The sequence below is a fragment of the Zalophus californianus genome, chromosome 8 (genome assembly GCF_009762305.2).
Source record: "Zalophus californianus isolate mZalCal1 chromosome 8, mZalCal1.pri.v2, whole genome shotgun sequence".
NCBI classification, from domain to species: domain Eukaryota; kingdom Metazoa; phylum Chordata; class Mammalia; order Carnivora; family Otariidae; genus Zalophus; species Zalophus californianus.
The window spans coordinates 78787046-78803447 of record NC_045602.1 but is presented as its reverse complement, the minus strand read 5'-3'; the positions used below and the strand labels follow the sequence as shown (position 1 = coordinate 78803447).

The following is a 16402-nucleotide window of genomic DNA, read 5'->3' as shown; positions in this document are numbered from 1 at the left end:
AAGTGTGTTCTTTTTTTAAAAAACCCATTAGGGATACATCTGTGGGGTTTTAGCAACTTTCTCATCTGTGGGGGATTTTAGCAACTTTCTTATCTCCCTGTTTCATTAAAGATAATGTTTCCAGATACAGAGAAACTGGCTTATTCTACCGAAAGAGTAGCTAAGGTAGAAGAAATTATTATGAAATGAAAATTATGAGAAGAATATATTTAAACTGAATTTAAATGTGAAGCATCACCTTTTTGCTAATCAAGAATTTTAGATGCTATGAATATATATTTGAGATGTTACGACTATATAAACAAAATTAGGGGAATTTGACTTCTGTTAACCAAATTTAATTGAATATATTTATACATTCATCTGTGTTGTAATGAGGGGAAAAAAAGCATTACTCAGGAGAGAAAAAACATTTTTTTTCATAATTCCACTTTATATGTATAACTTATTAATGTTGAACAACAAATACGTCCTTTTGCAAATAAGATATATATGCTGCAGTCAAAATGAACCAGATTGAAAATGTAGATGCATGTACTCTGATAGGCTTTATGCCCAGGCTGTGCAGTGGCTTGTTCTTGTTCCTACTCCACAATACCTTGTCCATACGGCCTCCCACAACATTCAAGTCTAATATGATCATCTCCTGGTATAAATCTTGTCATATGCCACAGTTTGCACAAAGAGAGGATGTCTCTTTAAGAAGATTTTGTTAGTGGTGGCAGTAACCTTATCATTCTACTTGTATAGCTTGATGATGAACGGATGGAGCAAATGTCAAATATGACTTTGATGAAGGAAACCATAACCACTGTGGAAAAAGAAATGAAATCACTAGCAAGAAAGGCAATGGATACTGAAAGTGAACTTGGCAGACAAAAGGCAGAGAATAATTCTTTGAGGTAAATTACCTTTAAACAACTAGTTTACTATAACTACTAGATTCTACTTTTTGTAGAGTATTTTATAATGATAATTAAGTTGTTGACTTTAATTTCTGAGAGGATTATTATGAAGCAGTTGTAGAAACCTCAGCACACATTAAATGATTTCCCAAAGATCACTTATAGACTAGTAATGCCATACTTAACTAGGAGTCAGACTTCTAGTAATCGTCATCTTACATTTGCAGAAAGCCTAATGTTTAACTCAAATAGCTTTTACAAAGTCCTTCTGGGCACAGAGGATATTTGACTTTGGTGTTTGAACATGTAGGAAAATGTAAGGGAACTTGTGTTAATTGAATACCAAGTAGGTTCTTAGCTCTTCCTACATAGTGGTATGGTAGCAGAAGAAATTCCAATTAAAGCAACCTACAGGCAATAAATGTAAGGGAATAAGTTCTTAAAGACCTCCATGTTAGCAATTTTACTTTTAGTGTCTGTTGATATGAGAGAATTCTACAGATTCAGTAATGTTGAATTGCTGTGCATCTGTGAACATTTGAAAAATAGTATTTCATATGAGTGTGAAATATTAAGTCTACAGATAATACTTGGTTCACATAAGAGTTCCCAGATTTCCCTCTCCGATCTTTCAAGGGTCTGTGGTACATATATTGAAATCACTTGTCAGGACAGATAATGACTCAAATTTTTCCTTCATTTATTTCTAAATTTCCTCTTTAAAAGGATAGTACAGACAAAGAAATCTTGGAGAAGAGAGAAAAGAAAAGAAATTAAAAGAAATTTCTTTTAAATTTAAAAGAAAATTTAAATCATCCATGATTCCATAACTCAGTGAAAACTATTATTAATATAGATCTCTTTCTAACCAGGAATATTTCCATCCATGTTATGTAAGCTTTCTGTGTAATTGATGTCATTCTATATTAGGTTATATATTTGGCCAGTTTCACTTAATTGTAAATCATAAGCATTGCCTGTGTCATTAGAAGTTCCTGGAAAGCATTTTAGTAGCTTACTAAAATATTCTATCAGATAGATGTATATTTGGAGGAGAATTTTTGCATACATTTGTTTTCTCTTAATAGTATCAGTAGAACCTAGTTGGCATACATACAGTAAACTGCACATATTTAAAGTGTTCAGTTTGGTAAGTATCTATATCTATATCTATATCTATATTTATATATCTAAACCATCAGCACAATCAAGATAGTGGCCTTACCCATCACTCCCAAAAATTTCCTCATGCCCCTCTGTAACTTCTCACCTACCCTGCCAATCCCTAGACAACCACTGATTTGCTTTCTGTCCTAGAGATTTGTTTTGGTTTTCTAAAATGTTATATAAATGAAATCATATAGTATATATTCTTTTAGTGGGATGCTTTCCCTCAGCATAATTATTTTGAAATTTATCCTTGTTGTATAATTAGTAGTTTATTCCTTTCTGTTCCTGAGTAGTATTCCATTGTGTGAACATATGGACATTTTGGTTGTTTCCAGTTTGGGCCTATAACAAATAAAACATTCATGTACATTCTTATATGAGTCTTTGTATGGACATAAGCTTTTATTTTTCTTGGATGAATACCTAAGAGTAGAGTGACTGAGTCATGTGATGGATATATGTTTAATTTTGAAGAAACTATTAAACTGTTTTCCAAAGTGGTTGTACTATTTTATTTTACATTTACACCAGTAGTGTATGAGTGTTCCAGGTGTTATGTAGCCTCATCAACACTTGGTATGCATTATCTTTTTAATCTTAACCATTCTAATAGGTATGTATTATGGTTTTTTTTTTTTTTTTTTTTTGACTTTTAAATGAATCAATTTATTTCATTGGAGAACAATTTCTTGATCTGAGACTGGAGTCCTTCATGCACGGGGGTTTAACCAATGGCAAACTCCGAAAGCCCCAACACCATCCAGACCCTCCTACCCACCTGATCACATCTCCAACTCCTCCCCCAGACCTACTGTGCTCCAGCCCCATGGGGATCTGTTTGTCCTTTAAAGTCTCCATGTTTGTTCCCATCACAGGGCCTTTGTACTGGTTTTCCCTTCCATCTGTGAATTTCTTTTTTTTTTTTTTTTTTTTTTTTTCTTTTTTTTCCCCTACCCCCCTCCCCTCTAGAACCCTCAGTTTGTTTTTCAGAGTCCATCATCTCTCATGGTTCGTCTCCCCCTCTGACATACTCCCCTTTTCTTCCTCTCCTGTTATCTTCTTCTTTTTCTTTTTTCTTAAAATATGTTGCATTATTTGTTTCAGAAGTACAGATCTGTGATTCAACAGTTTTGCACAATTCACAGCGCTCACCGTAGCACATACCCTCCCCAATATCTATCACCCAGCCACCCCATCCCTCCCACCCCCAACCACTCCAGTAACACTCAGTTTGTTTCCTGAGATTAAGAATTCCTCATATCAGTGAGGTCATGTGATACATGTCTTTCTCTGATTGACTTATTTCACTCAGCATAACACCCTCCAGTTCCATCCACGTCGTTGCAAATGGCAAGATCTCATTCCTTTTGATGGCTGCATAATATTCCATTGTGTATATATACCACATCTTCTTTATCCATTCATCTGTCGATGGGCATCTTGGCTCTTTCCACAGTTTGGCTATGGTAGACATTGCTGCTATAAACATTGGGGTACACGTACCCCTTCGGGTCCCTACATTTGTATCTTTGTGGTAAATACCCAGTAGTGCAATTGCTGGATCGAACGGTAGCTCTAATTTCAACTGTTTGAGGAACCTCCATACTGTTTTCCAGAGGGGTTGCACCAGCTTGCATTCCCACCAACAGTGTAGGAGGGTTCCCCTTTCTCCACATCCCCGCCAACATCTGTCGTTCCCTGACTTGTTAATTTTAGCCATTCTGATGGGTGTGAGGTGGTATCTCATTGAGGTTTTGATTTGGATTTCCCTGATGCCAAGCGATGTTGAGCACTTTTTCATGTGCCTGTTGGCCATTTGGATGTCTTCTTTGGAGAAATGTCTGTTCATGTCTTCTGCCCATTTCTTGATTGGATTATTTGTTCTTTGGGTGTTGAGTTTGATAAGTTCTTTATAGATTTTGGATACTAGCCCTTTATCTGATATGTCATTTGCAAATATTTTCTCCCATTCTGTCGGTTGTCTTTTGGTTTTGTGGACTGTTTCTTTTGCTGTGCAGAAGCTTTTTATCTTGATGAAATCCCAATAGTTCATTTTTGCCCTGGCTTCCCGTGCCTTTGGCGATGTTTCTAGGAAGAAGTTGCTGCGGCTAAGGTCGAAAAGGTTGCTACCTGTGTTCTCCTTTAGGATTTGGATGGACTCCTGTCTCACGTTTAGGTCTTTCAACCATTTGGAGTCTATTTTTGTGTGTGGTGTAAGGAAATGGTCCAGTTTCATTCTTCTGCATGTGGCTGTCCAATTTTCCCAACACCATTTGTTGAAGAGACTGTCTTTTTGCCATTGGACATTCTTTCCTGCTTTGTCAAAAATAAGTTGACCATAGAGTTGAGGGTCCATTTCTGGGCTCTCAATTCTGTTCCATTGATCTATGTGTCTGTTTTTGTGCCAGTACCATACTGTCTTGATGATGACAGCTTTGTAATAGAGCTGGAAGTCCGGAATTGTGATGCTGCCAGCTTTGCTTTTCTTTTTCAGTATTCCTCTGGCTATTCTGGGTCTCTTCTGGTTCCATACAAATTTTAGGATTATTTGTTCCATTTCTTTGAAAAAAGTGGATGGTATTTTGATGGGGATTGCATTGAATGTGTAGATTGCTCTAGGTAGCATTGACATCTTCACAATGTTGATTCTCCCAATCCATGAGCATGGAACGTTTTTCCATTTCTTTGTGTCTTCTTCAATTTCTTTCAGGAGTATTTTATAGTTTTCTGAGTACAGATCCTTTGCCTCTTTGGTTAGATTTATTCCTAGGTATTTAATCGTTTTGGGTGCAATTGTAAATGGGATCGACTCCTTGATTTGTCTCTCTTCTGTCTTGTTGTTGATGTATAGGAATGCCACTGATTTCTGTGCATTGATTTTATATCCTGCTACTTTACTGAATTCCTGTATGAGTTCTAGCAGTTTTGGGGTGGAGTCTTTTGGGTTTTCCACATACAGTATCATATCATCTGCAAAGAGTGAGAGTTTGACTTCCTCTTTGCCGATTTGGATGCCTTTGATTTCTTTTTGTTGTCTGATTGCTGTGGCTAGGACTTCTAATACTATGTTGAATAGCAGTGGTGAGAGTGGACATCCCTGCCGCGTTCCTGACCTTAGGGGAAAAGCTCTCAGCCTTTCCCCATTGAGAATGATATTCGCTGTAGGTTTTTCATAGATGGCTTTTATGATATTGAGGTATGTACCCTCTATCCCTATACTCTGAAGAGTTTTGATCAAGAAAGGATGTTGTACTTTGTCAAATGCTTTTTCTGCATCTATTGAGAGGATCATATGATTCTTGTTCTTTCTTTTGTTAATGTATTGTATCACGTTGATTGATTTGCGTATGTTGAACCAGCCTTGCAGCCCAGGAATAAATCCCACTTGGTCGTGGTGAATAATCCTTTTAATGTACTGTTGGATCCTATTGGCTAGTATTTTGGTGAGAATTTTTGCATCCATGTTCATCAAGGATATTGGTCTGTAATTCTCTTTTTTGATGGGGTCTTTGTCTGGTTTTGGGATCAAGGTAATGCTGGCCTCATAAAATGAGTTTGGAAGTTTCCCTTCCATTTCTATTTTTTGGAACAGTTTCAGGAGAATAGGTATTAATTCTTCTTGAAAGGTCTGATAGAATTCCCCTGGGAAGCCATCTGGCCCTGGGCTTTTGTTTCTTGGGAGATTTTTGATGACTGTTTCAATTTCCATAGTGGTTATAGGTCTGTTCAGGTTTTCTATTTCTTCCTGGTTCAATTTTGGTAGTTGATACATCTCTAGGAATGCACCCATTTCTTCCAGGTTATCTAATTTGCTGGCATAGAGTTGCTCATAATATGTTCTTATAATTGTTTGTATTTCTTTGGTGTTGGTTGTGATCTCTCCTCTTTCATTCATGATTTTGTTGATTTGGGTCATTTCTCTTTTCTTTTTGATCAGTCTGGCCAGGGGTTTATCAATCTTGTTAATTCTTTCAAAGAACCAGCTCCTAGTTTCGTTGATCTGTTCTACTGTTCTTTTGGTTTCTAGTTCATTGATTTCTGCTCTGATCTTTATGATTTCTCTTCTCCTGCTGGGTTTAGGCTTTCTTTGCTGTTCTTTCTCCAGCTCCTTTAGGTGTAGGGTTAGGTTGTGTATTTGAGACCTTTCTTGTTTCTTGAGAAAGGCTTGTATTGCTATATACTTTCCTCTTAGGACTGCCTTTGCTGTATCCCAAAGATTTTGAACAGTTGTGTTTTCATTTTCATTGGTTTCCATGAATTTTTTTAATTCTTCTTTAATTTCCTGGTTGACCCATTCATTCTTTAGTAGGATGCTCTTTAGCCTCCATGTATTTGAGTTCTTTCCGACTTTCCTCTTGTGGTTGAGTTCTAGTTTCAAAGCATTGTGGTCTGAAAATATGCAGGGAATGATCCCAATCTTTTGGTACCGATTGAGACCTGATTTGTGACCTAGGATGTGATCAATTCTGGAGAATGTTCCATGGGCACTAGAGAAGAATGTGTATTCCGTTGCTTTGGGATGGAATGTTCTGAATATGTCTGTGAAGTCCATTTGGTCCAGTGTGTCATTTAAAGTCTTTATTTCCTTGTTGATCTTTTGCTTAGATGATCTGTCCATTTCAGTCAGGGGGGTGTTAAAGTCCCCCACTATTATTGTATTGTTGTCAATGTGTTTCTTTGCTTTTGTTATTAATTGCCTTATATAATTGGCTGCTCCCATGTTCGGGGCATAGATATTTACAATTGTTAGATCTTCTTGTTGGATAGACCCTTTAAGTAGGATATAGTGTCCTTCCTCATCTCTTATTACAGTCTTTGTTTTAAAATCTAGTTTGTCTGATATAAGGATTGCCACCCCAGCTTTCTTTTGGTGTCCATTAGCATGGTAAATGGTTTTCCACCCCCTCACTTTCAATCTGGGGGTGTCTTTGGGTGTAAAATGAGTCTCTTGCAGACAGCATATTGATGGGTCTTGTTTTTTAATCCAATCTGATAGCCTGTGTCTTTTGATTGGGGCATTTAGCCCATTTACATTCAGGGTAACTATTGAAAGGTATGAATTTAGTGCCATTGTATTACCTGTAAGGTGACTGTTAACTGTCTGTTTTCTGTGTTCGTTTCTGCTCTTTGCTGTTTTTAGGTTCTCTCTTTGCTTAGAGGACCCCTCTCAATATTTCTTGGAGGGCTGGTTTCGTGTTTGCAAATTCCTTTAGTTTTTGTTTGTTCTGGAAGCTTTTTATCTCTCCTTCTATTTTCAATGATAGCCTAGCTGGATATAGTATTCTTGGCTGCATATTTTTCTCGTTTAGTGCTCTGAAGATATCTTGCCAGTCCTTTCTGGCCTGCCAGGTCTCTGTGGATAGGTCTGTTGCCAATCTAATGTTTCTACCATTGTAGGTTACATATCTCTTCTCCCGAGCTGCTTTCAGGATTTTCTCTTTGTCTCTGAGACTCGTAAGTTTTACTATTAGATGTCGGGGTGTTGACCTATTTTTATTGATTTTGAGAGGGGTTCTCTGTGCCTCCTGGATTTTAATGCCTGTTTCCTTCCTCACATTAGGGAAGTTCTCTGCTATAATTTGCTCCAATATACCTTCTGCCCCTCTCTCTCTCTCTTCTTCTTCTGGGATCCCAATTATTCTAATGTTGTTTCGTCTTATCGTATCACTTATCTCTCGAATTCTGCCCTCGTGATCCTGTAGTTGTTTCTCTCTCTTTTTCTCAGCCTCTTTATTTTCCATCATTTGGTCTTCTATATCGCTGATTCTCTCTTCTGCCTCATTTATCCTAGCATTTAGTGCCCCCATGTTTGATTGCACCTCATCAATAGCCTTTTTGATTTCGATTTGGTTAGATTTTAGTTCTTTTATTTCTCCAAAAAGGGTTTCTCTAATAACTTCCACGCTTTTTTCAAGCCCAGCTAGTATCTTTAAAGTCATGATTCTGAACTCTAGGTCCGACATCGTACTAATGTCCGTATTGAGTAGGTCCCTGGCTGACGGTACTACCTCTTGTTCTTTTTGCTGAGGTGATTTCTTTCGTCTTGTCATTTTGTCCAGAGGAGAATAGATGAATGAGAGAACAAAAGGCTAACAGGTTTACAACGTCCCCAGCAAATATACTGTATACAAATCAGAAAAGACCTGAAACCAGGGGAAAAGAAAGGGAAAGAAAGAAAAAAGAAAGAGAAAAAGAAAAAAAAAAAAAGAAAAAAAAGATAAAAACAAAAACAAAACAATTCAAAAAAGGCAGAATATGATCAAATATGATCAGGCTAGTGCATAGATCAGTGCCACACACTAGATTTTGGGCGTATTTTGGTCTGTTAGAAAAAAGTGCCTCCTAAAATTTTAAAGGAAGAAAGACATATATGTACAAAATAAGGGTTGATACAATGAAGGGATGGAAGATGACTGTAAAGATGAAAATTATAAAAGATTTTATAACAGGACTTGGTAAGATAAGTTGTTTGAAAAAAGAAAGAAGATTTAAGGAAAAAAAAAAAGGAAAAAGGGAGAGAATGTGATCAGGCAGGAGACTAGAACAAAGCCATACACTAGTGGTTTAGGGTATATTTTGATCTGTTAGAAGAAACTGTACCTCAAAATTTTAAAGAGAGAACAACTTATATATATATGCCAAAAACAAGGATAACTACTATGAAGGGATAAAATATGACTCTAAAAATGAAAAAAAAATAAATGTTTTTTGTTTTTTTTTTTTTTAAAAGGGATTTATAAGATGTTGGTTGAAAAAGGGAAAAAGAAAAATAAAAAAAAGTCAACAAAAATTAACTTTGATGAAATAATGAATCATGGTAAAAAAAAAAAAAAAAAAAAAAAAGAAGCCATGAATCTATGTGCAGTATTCCCCTAGCGCTGGAGTTCTCCTATTCTCCTTGATCGATCAACTTGGTCTTGGCTTGCTGGCTGTTTGTGTTGATCTTCTGGGGGAGGGGCCTGTTGCTGTGGTTTCCAAATGTCTTTGCCGGAGGCGGAATTGCCCCGCCCTTGTTGGTCCGGGCTAAGGAAGCTGCTCCAGTTTGCTCTCAGGAGCTTTTGTTCCCTGCAAGCTCTCGGTACAGCTTTGGAGGACCAGGGCGAAAATGGCGGCCTCCCAGTCTCCGCCCGGAGGAGCCGAGAACTCGGGGCCCCACTCCTCAGTGCGCCCCCAGAGAAAAGCAGTCACTCCCGTGTCCCCGGTCTCCGGCCGCACTCCGTGCTCACCCGGCCTGTGATCGAGCGTTGCTATCTCTGGCACCCGACCCCGCTCGGAGTCTCCAAACCGAGCAGATCCCTGCAGTGCGTTCCCGCACCGCTCCTCCCCGGGAAGGAAGGGGAGTCTCCCCGGATCTGCTGCTTGTTGGGTCCTTGCTGGGGGAGCCGTGCCCCGACTGGGCCGCAGATCACAGTTTATGGGAACCCCGAGCTGAGAGCCCGCGACTCTGCTCCGTATCTGCAGCCGGCTTCCCCGCCCCGACACCTGGGAGCTCTGGCGCACTCAGGCACCCCGGTCTCTCTGTGACCCCAAGGGTCCTGAGACCACACTGTCCCGGGAGGATTCCACCCCCCGCTTAGCCACTGCAGCGGCGTCCCTCTGCCGAGCCAACTTTTAAAAGGTCCGATTTTGTGCTCCGCGGCTCTAGCACTTGCCAGAAGCGGCCGGCGGAGGCCCCTCCCCCGCCGTCTATCCTCCCGAATATCGCCTCGGATTCACTTCTCCGGACGTCCTACCTTCCAGTAAGTGGTCGCTTCTCTGTTCAGAGAGTTGTTGCTACTCTCCTGTTCGATCTCCTGTTGAGTTCGTAGGTGTTCAGAATGGTTTGCTCCCTATTCAGCTGAATTCCTGAGACCAGACAAAATCTAGGTCTCCTACTCCTCCGCCATCTTGCTGTATCTCCTGTATTATGGTTTTAATTTGCCCTCCCTAATGACTAATGGTTTTGAGTATCTGAGCATGTGCTTATGTACCATACATTTATCCTCTTTAGTATCTGTTCAAATCTTTTGCACACTTTTATTGAATTGTTTATATTATTATCAAGTTGTAAAAGTCCTTTCTAAATTCTAAGTCCTACTTCAGGTATATTTTGCAAATATTTTCTCCCACTCTGTGGCTTACCTTTATATTAACTATCTTTCATTTATTTTTCTTAAATATTTTATTTATTTATTTGACAGAGAGAGACACAGTGAGAGAGGGAACACAAGCAGGGGGAGTGGCAGAGGGAGAAGCAGGCTTCTCGCTGAGCAGGGAGCCCGATGCAGGGCTCGATCCCAGGACTCTGGGATCATGACCTGAGCCGAAGGCAAATGCTTGATGACTGAGCCACCCAGGCGCCCTTCCTAACTATCTTTTTAAGAGCAGATTTTTTTTCATTTTGATTAAGTGAAATTTATTGATTTTTAAAAAATTATAGCCAACCTTTTGTATTCTTTTAAAGAAATCATTGTCAAGTGTTGTAAAGTCACTGAGGTTTTTGTTTTGTGTTTTCTTCTAGCAATTTTATAGCTCTTAATATTTAAATCTGCTATTCATGTCAAAGTTTTTGTATATGGTCAAGGTATAGATCAAAGTTCACCTTTTTTTGCATAAGGATATCCAGTTGTTCCAGTATTTGTTGAAAAACTATGCTTTCTTGTTTTTGTGCTTTGTAGAAGATCATTTGTCCTTATATGTATAGGTCTTTTCTTGATTATCTATTTTATTTGATGGATCTATTTATATATTTCAATCCCAGTATAACCCGCCTGATTACTTTGTTTTAAGTCTTCAAATTAGGTAATGTTAGTCCTCCAACTTTGTTCTTTCTCAAAATAGTTTTGGCTATTCTAATTCCTTTGTATTTTATTTTAATTTTAAAATCATTTTCACAGTATATAAAAAAAAACCCGCTTGGGAATTTGATTGGAATTGGGGAAAGTGACATCTGAATTTCAAGTGTTCCCACTCATAAACACAGTATTTCTCTCCATTGTTTAGATCTTTAATTTCCCTCAGCAATGTTTTGTAGTGTATAGGTCCTTTACTACTTTTGTCAGATTTATATGCGTATTTCCTATTTTTTTTGATGCTGTTGTAAATGGAATTTTAAAATTTCACTTTCTGATTGTTTATTGTTTGTATATGAAAATACAGTTGTTTTTAAAAATGAACTTTGTGTTTTTCAACAATTTTAGATTAATAGAGCAATTGTGAAGAAAGTAGAGTTCCTATATACTTCATACCCAATTTACTGTCTTATTGACATCTTACATTAGTACATTTGTTAGAATTAATGAATCAATTATTTGATACATTATTAACTGAAGTCCATACTTTATTCAGATTTCCTTAGTTTTCCCCTAATGTCCTTTTCTGTTCCAGGATCCCCTCCAGAACACTAACATTACATTTAGTTGTCTTGTCTCCTTAGGCTTCTATTGGCTATGACAGTTTCAGACTTTCCTTGTTTTTGATGACCTTGACAGTTTTGAGGAGTACTGATTAGGTATTTTGTAGAATGTCTCTCAGTTGGGGTTTGTCTGCTGTTTTTGTCATGATTAAACTGGGTAATTTGTTTTTGAGAGAAAGGTCACAGATGTAAAATTCCATTTTAGGGTACGTATATATCTAGGGTATAATGGGTATGTACTGTCCATAGGATTTATTACTGTTGATTTTGACCTTTATCACCTGGTTGAGGAAATGTTTGCCTTTTCCAGAATGTCATATAATGGAAATCCTGCAGTATACAACCTTTTCAGACCAGCTTCTTTCACTTAGCAATGTGCGTTTTGGTTCATTCATGTTTTTTTCATACCTAGATAGTTTATTTATCATCGAATAATAACCTATCATATGTATATTCTACAGTGTGTTTATCCATGCACCTGTTGAAGGACATCTTGGTTGCTTCCAGTTTTTGGTAATTATGAATAAAGCTGCTATAAACTTTCATGTGCACATTTTTGTGTGGACATAGGTTTTCAGATCCGTTCAGTAAATACCTAGGAGCACAATTGCTGAATCATAGATTAAAACTATATTCAGCTTTATAAGAAACTGCCTAACTCTTTCAAAGTGACTGTACCATTTTGCATTCCCACTGGCAATGAATCAGTTTCTGTTGCTCCATATCCTTGTTGGTATTTGGTATTGTCGCATTTTTGTATTTTAGCTATTATAAGTGTGTAGCAATATTTCATTGTTTTAATTTGCAGTTTGCTAATGACAAATGATGTGGAGCATCTTTTCATTGTTACTTGCCATCTTTATATTTTCTTTGGTGAGGTATCTGTTTAGATATTTTGCCCATTTTTCAATTTTTTGTTTACTTTTGTTGAGTTTTAAGAATTGACCTGTACTGGGGTGCCTGGGTGGCTCAGTCGTTAAGCATCTGCCTTCAGCTCAGGTCATGATCCCAGGGTCCTGGGATCGAGCCCCGCATCGGGCTCCCTGCTCGGCAGGAAGCCTGCTTCTCCCTCTCCCACTGCCCCTGCTTGTGTTCCCTCTCTCGCTATGTCTCTGTCAAATAAATAAAGAAAATCTAAAAAAAAAAAAAAGAATTGACCTGTACCTCTGAAACAAATAATACATTATATGTTTAAAAAAAAAAAAAAGAAGATAGTAGGAAGGGAAAAATGAAGGGGGAGAAATCAGAGGGGGAGACGAACCATGAGAGACTATGGACTCAGAAACAAATGGAGGGGGGTGCCTGGGTGGCTCAGTCGTTAAGCATCTGCCTTCAGCTCAGGTCATGATCTCAGGGTCCTGGGATCGAGCCCCACATCAGGTTCCCTGCTCGGTGTGAGGCCTGCTTCTCCCTTTCCCACTCCCCCTGCTTGTGTTCCCTCTCTCGCTGTGTCTCTCTCTGTCAAATAAATAAATAAAATCTTAAAAAAAAAAAAAAAGAAACGGAGGGTTCTAGAGGGGAGGGGGTAGGGGGATGGGTTAGCCTGGTGATGGGTATTAAAGAGGGCACGTACTGAATGGAAAAAAATAAATAAATGTTACCAATTTTATACTACCCCCCCAAAAAAGAATTCTTTGAATATTTTGGATACATGTTATCGGATATGTGGTTTGCAGATATATTCTCTCCATCTGTGCCTTGTGCTTTCATTCTTTTAATGGTGTCTTTTGCAGAGCAGAAATTTTAAATTTTGATAAAGTTCAACTTACCTTTTACTTTCATGGATTGTGTTTTTGGTGTTGTATTTAAAAACTCATTACCAAACCCAAGTGTACATATTTTTTTCCTATGTTTTCTTCTAGAATTTGTATAGTTTTTCATTTTATGCTTAAGTTCAGTGATCTTTGTTGAATTAATTCTGTGAAAGATGTAAAATCTTTATCTCAGTTCACTTAATTTGCATATGGATGTCTTAAAATTGTTCCAGCACCATTTGTTGAAAGACTGCCCTTTCTGTATTCTTTGCCCCTTCGTCAAAGACCAGTTGCTTATATTTGTGTGGTCCTATTTCTGGGATCTCCATTCCATTCCATTGATCTATTTTGTTCATTTTTTTCCCTAACCATGCTGTTTTGATTACTATAACTATGTAGTAAGTCTTGAAACTAGGTAGTGTGAATCCTCCAACTTTCTCTTCATCAATAGTATATTGGCTATTCTTGGTCTTTTGCCTTTCCATGTAAAATTTATAATCAGTACCTCTGATTCTAAAATAAGTATCTATAAAATAGCTTTCTGAGTTTTTAATTGGATTTGCATTGAATCTGTAGATTAAGTTGGGGAGAATGGACATCTTGATATGGAATGTGTCAATCCATGAACATGGAATATTTCTCCATTTATTTAGGTCTTTGATTTCTTTCATCATTGTTTTGTAGTTCCCTGTGTATAGATACTGTGCATTAACTTTGGAAAGTTCTAGGCCATTATTACTTAAAAAATTTTTTAAATTGAAGTATAGTTGACATATATATTTTTCTAAGTGTAGAACATAGTGATTGACAACTATATATATTGTGAAATGTTCACCACAATAAGTGTAGTTACCATGGATCAATGTACAGGTAGTACAATATTATTGACTATATTACCTATACTGTACTTTTCATCCCCATAACTTATTTTTATTTTATAATTACTTCAAATATTTCCTGTGCTCTTGTTCTCCTTTTTCTCCTTTTGGTATTTGAATTATACTTACAGTTCTTAGATGTTCTGTTTTGTTTTTGTTTTTCTCTTTGCATTTTGCATTACAGTTGGGGAAGTTTTTATTGATCTGTCTTTAAGCTCAGTGATTTATGCTTGACTGTGTGCAATCTACCGATGAGCCCATCAAAGGCATTCTTTATTTTTGTCACAGTATTTTGCTTTCTAGCATTTCCTTTTGTTCCTCTCAGTTTCCATCTCAGTGTTAAAGGCACCCCCTGGTACTGCATATTGTCTATTTTTCCATTAGTGCCCTTAACCAATTAGTCATAGTTATTTAAAATGTCCTGTTTGATAATTCCTGTGTCTGTGCTATATCCGAGTCTGGTTTTATCCTTCCTTTGTGTTTTTGCTTGACTTTTGGCATGCCTTGTAATTTTTTCATTGAAGCCACACATATTGTATTGGGTGTTAACTGAAGTAAATAAGCCTTTAGTGTGAATGTTTATGTTAATTTGGCTGACCGTTGAGCTGTGTTCAATGTCTGTTGTAGATGCAGGTGGCAGAGACTTCAAATTCCTCTGTTGTCCTGATTGTTGTTTTTCCTTTTGACTTTAGGCTTCCTTGGGTACCCTTCCTCAGTGAGAGCATGCATCTTGCAGCTCTTTGGGTTGTGATTCACTGTGATTATCATGGAGCCCTGTTATTGTGGTAAAGGTGAGAGGAGGGAATATGTTCTCTAATCTTGTACTTAAATTTCAGTCTTTTCGTGGACCTGTGTCTCTGGCCTATGATGTTTACAAGTGTTTTTTCCATTGGTATAACTTTTATTTATTTATTTTTTATCCACTTATGTGAGACAGGAAGGCTAGAGAGGGTAAAGTGGGAGAAATGTCCTTTTATAGCTGGGATAAGGCTATGTTTTTACTTGAAGTCTTTTTACTTGAAGAGTAAGCCTTTATTATGGAGAATGTTCTGGGCATATTTCACAATAATTACTTCCCCCTGTCAGAGTCACAGGGGATCTTTCTCAGATCTTTATTGTGAGAACCTAGTGGAGTTCCTGGAGGAACTGAAATATAGGGATCCCTCTAAAACTGGCCTCTAGGAGCTTCTCACTCATGTAAATACAAACTCAGCCTCCAGCAATGTGTCAAAATTATTATTTAAGTGTTCTTTTTTTTTAAAGATTTTTATTTATTTATTTAACAGAGAAACAGCGAGAGAGGGAACACAAGCAGGGGGAGCGGGAGAGGGAGAAGCAGGCTTCCCGCTGAGCAGGGATCCTGATGAGGGGCTCAATCCCAGGACCCCAGGACCATGACCCAAGCTGAAGGCAGATGCCCAACAACTGAGCCACCCAGGCGTCCCTACTTAAGTGTTCTTAACCATTTGTGATTCCAGTGGCTTCTGCTCCAAATGAACAGATCTTGGTTATTCTTTTCAGATTTTGAATTGGCAGTTTATTCTTGTAATTCACTATTCTAATGTGTCACAGAAAGTCTTTGATTTTCATTTTGTTCATTTTTTGTTGTTGTAACAGTGGAAATGATAGTTTCTAAGCTCTTTACTTGTCAGGGTTAAAACCAGAAGTACTACAATTGATTTTTATATAGTTATCTGGTATTTTACAACTTTGCTAAATTTACCTTTTAGTTCTAGTTAGCCTTTTTGCAGAATCCATTTAATTTTCTACATAGGTCATTTGCAGATAAAGATAGTTTTACGTGTTCAGTCTGCATGCTTTTTTTTCTTTCTATTTCTTGCCTTACTGCATTGGCTAGAACATCCAGTACAGTGTTGAATAGAAATGATGAAGTGGACGTCCTTGTCTTGTTCCACATTGTAAGGGGAAGCATTTAGATTCTTAATAGTTAGTATGATATTAGCTGTATGTTTTTTGTAGATGTCTTCTTCGAGGTTTAATAAGTTTCCTTTTATTCCTAGATTACTGAGACTTTTTTTTTTTCAGGAATAGATGTGTTTTGTCAAATCAGTCAGGGTATGTTATACTTTCTATAGATTTCTGGTGTCAATTAATGCTTTCTTTAAGATACTTACATTTACTTTTGTAATTGAGATTGGCCAATAACTTGCCTTTCTTGGGCTTCTTAAAATCAGATTTTGGTATCAATGTCATGTAAACCTTACAATAATCTCAATTCATTTCATCTTCTTTTATTACCTGGAAGAGTTGGCATAATATTGAAGTTTTAGTACTTAACCA

The 16402-nt window shown here is 37.5% G+C and overlaps 1 protein-coding gene across 11 annotated transcripts in view; it reads left to right on the top strand.

Moving 5' to 3' along the window:
* Positions 1–16402, top strand: part of TSGA10 (testis specific 10) — a 143812-nt gene that overhangs the window by 39275 nt on the left and 88135 nt on the right. For all 11 annotated transcript variants that reach the window (XM_027620846.1, XM_027620845.1, XM_027620851.1 and 8 more), the window contains one exon: positions 751–902. In XM_027620846.1, the coding sequence (XP_027476647.1) occupies positions 751–902 (152 nt within the window). The remainder of the gene's footprint in view (positions 1–750; positions 903–16402) is intronic.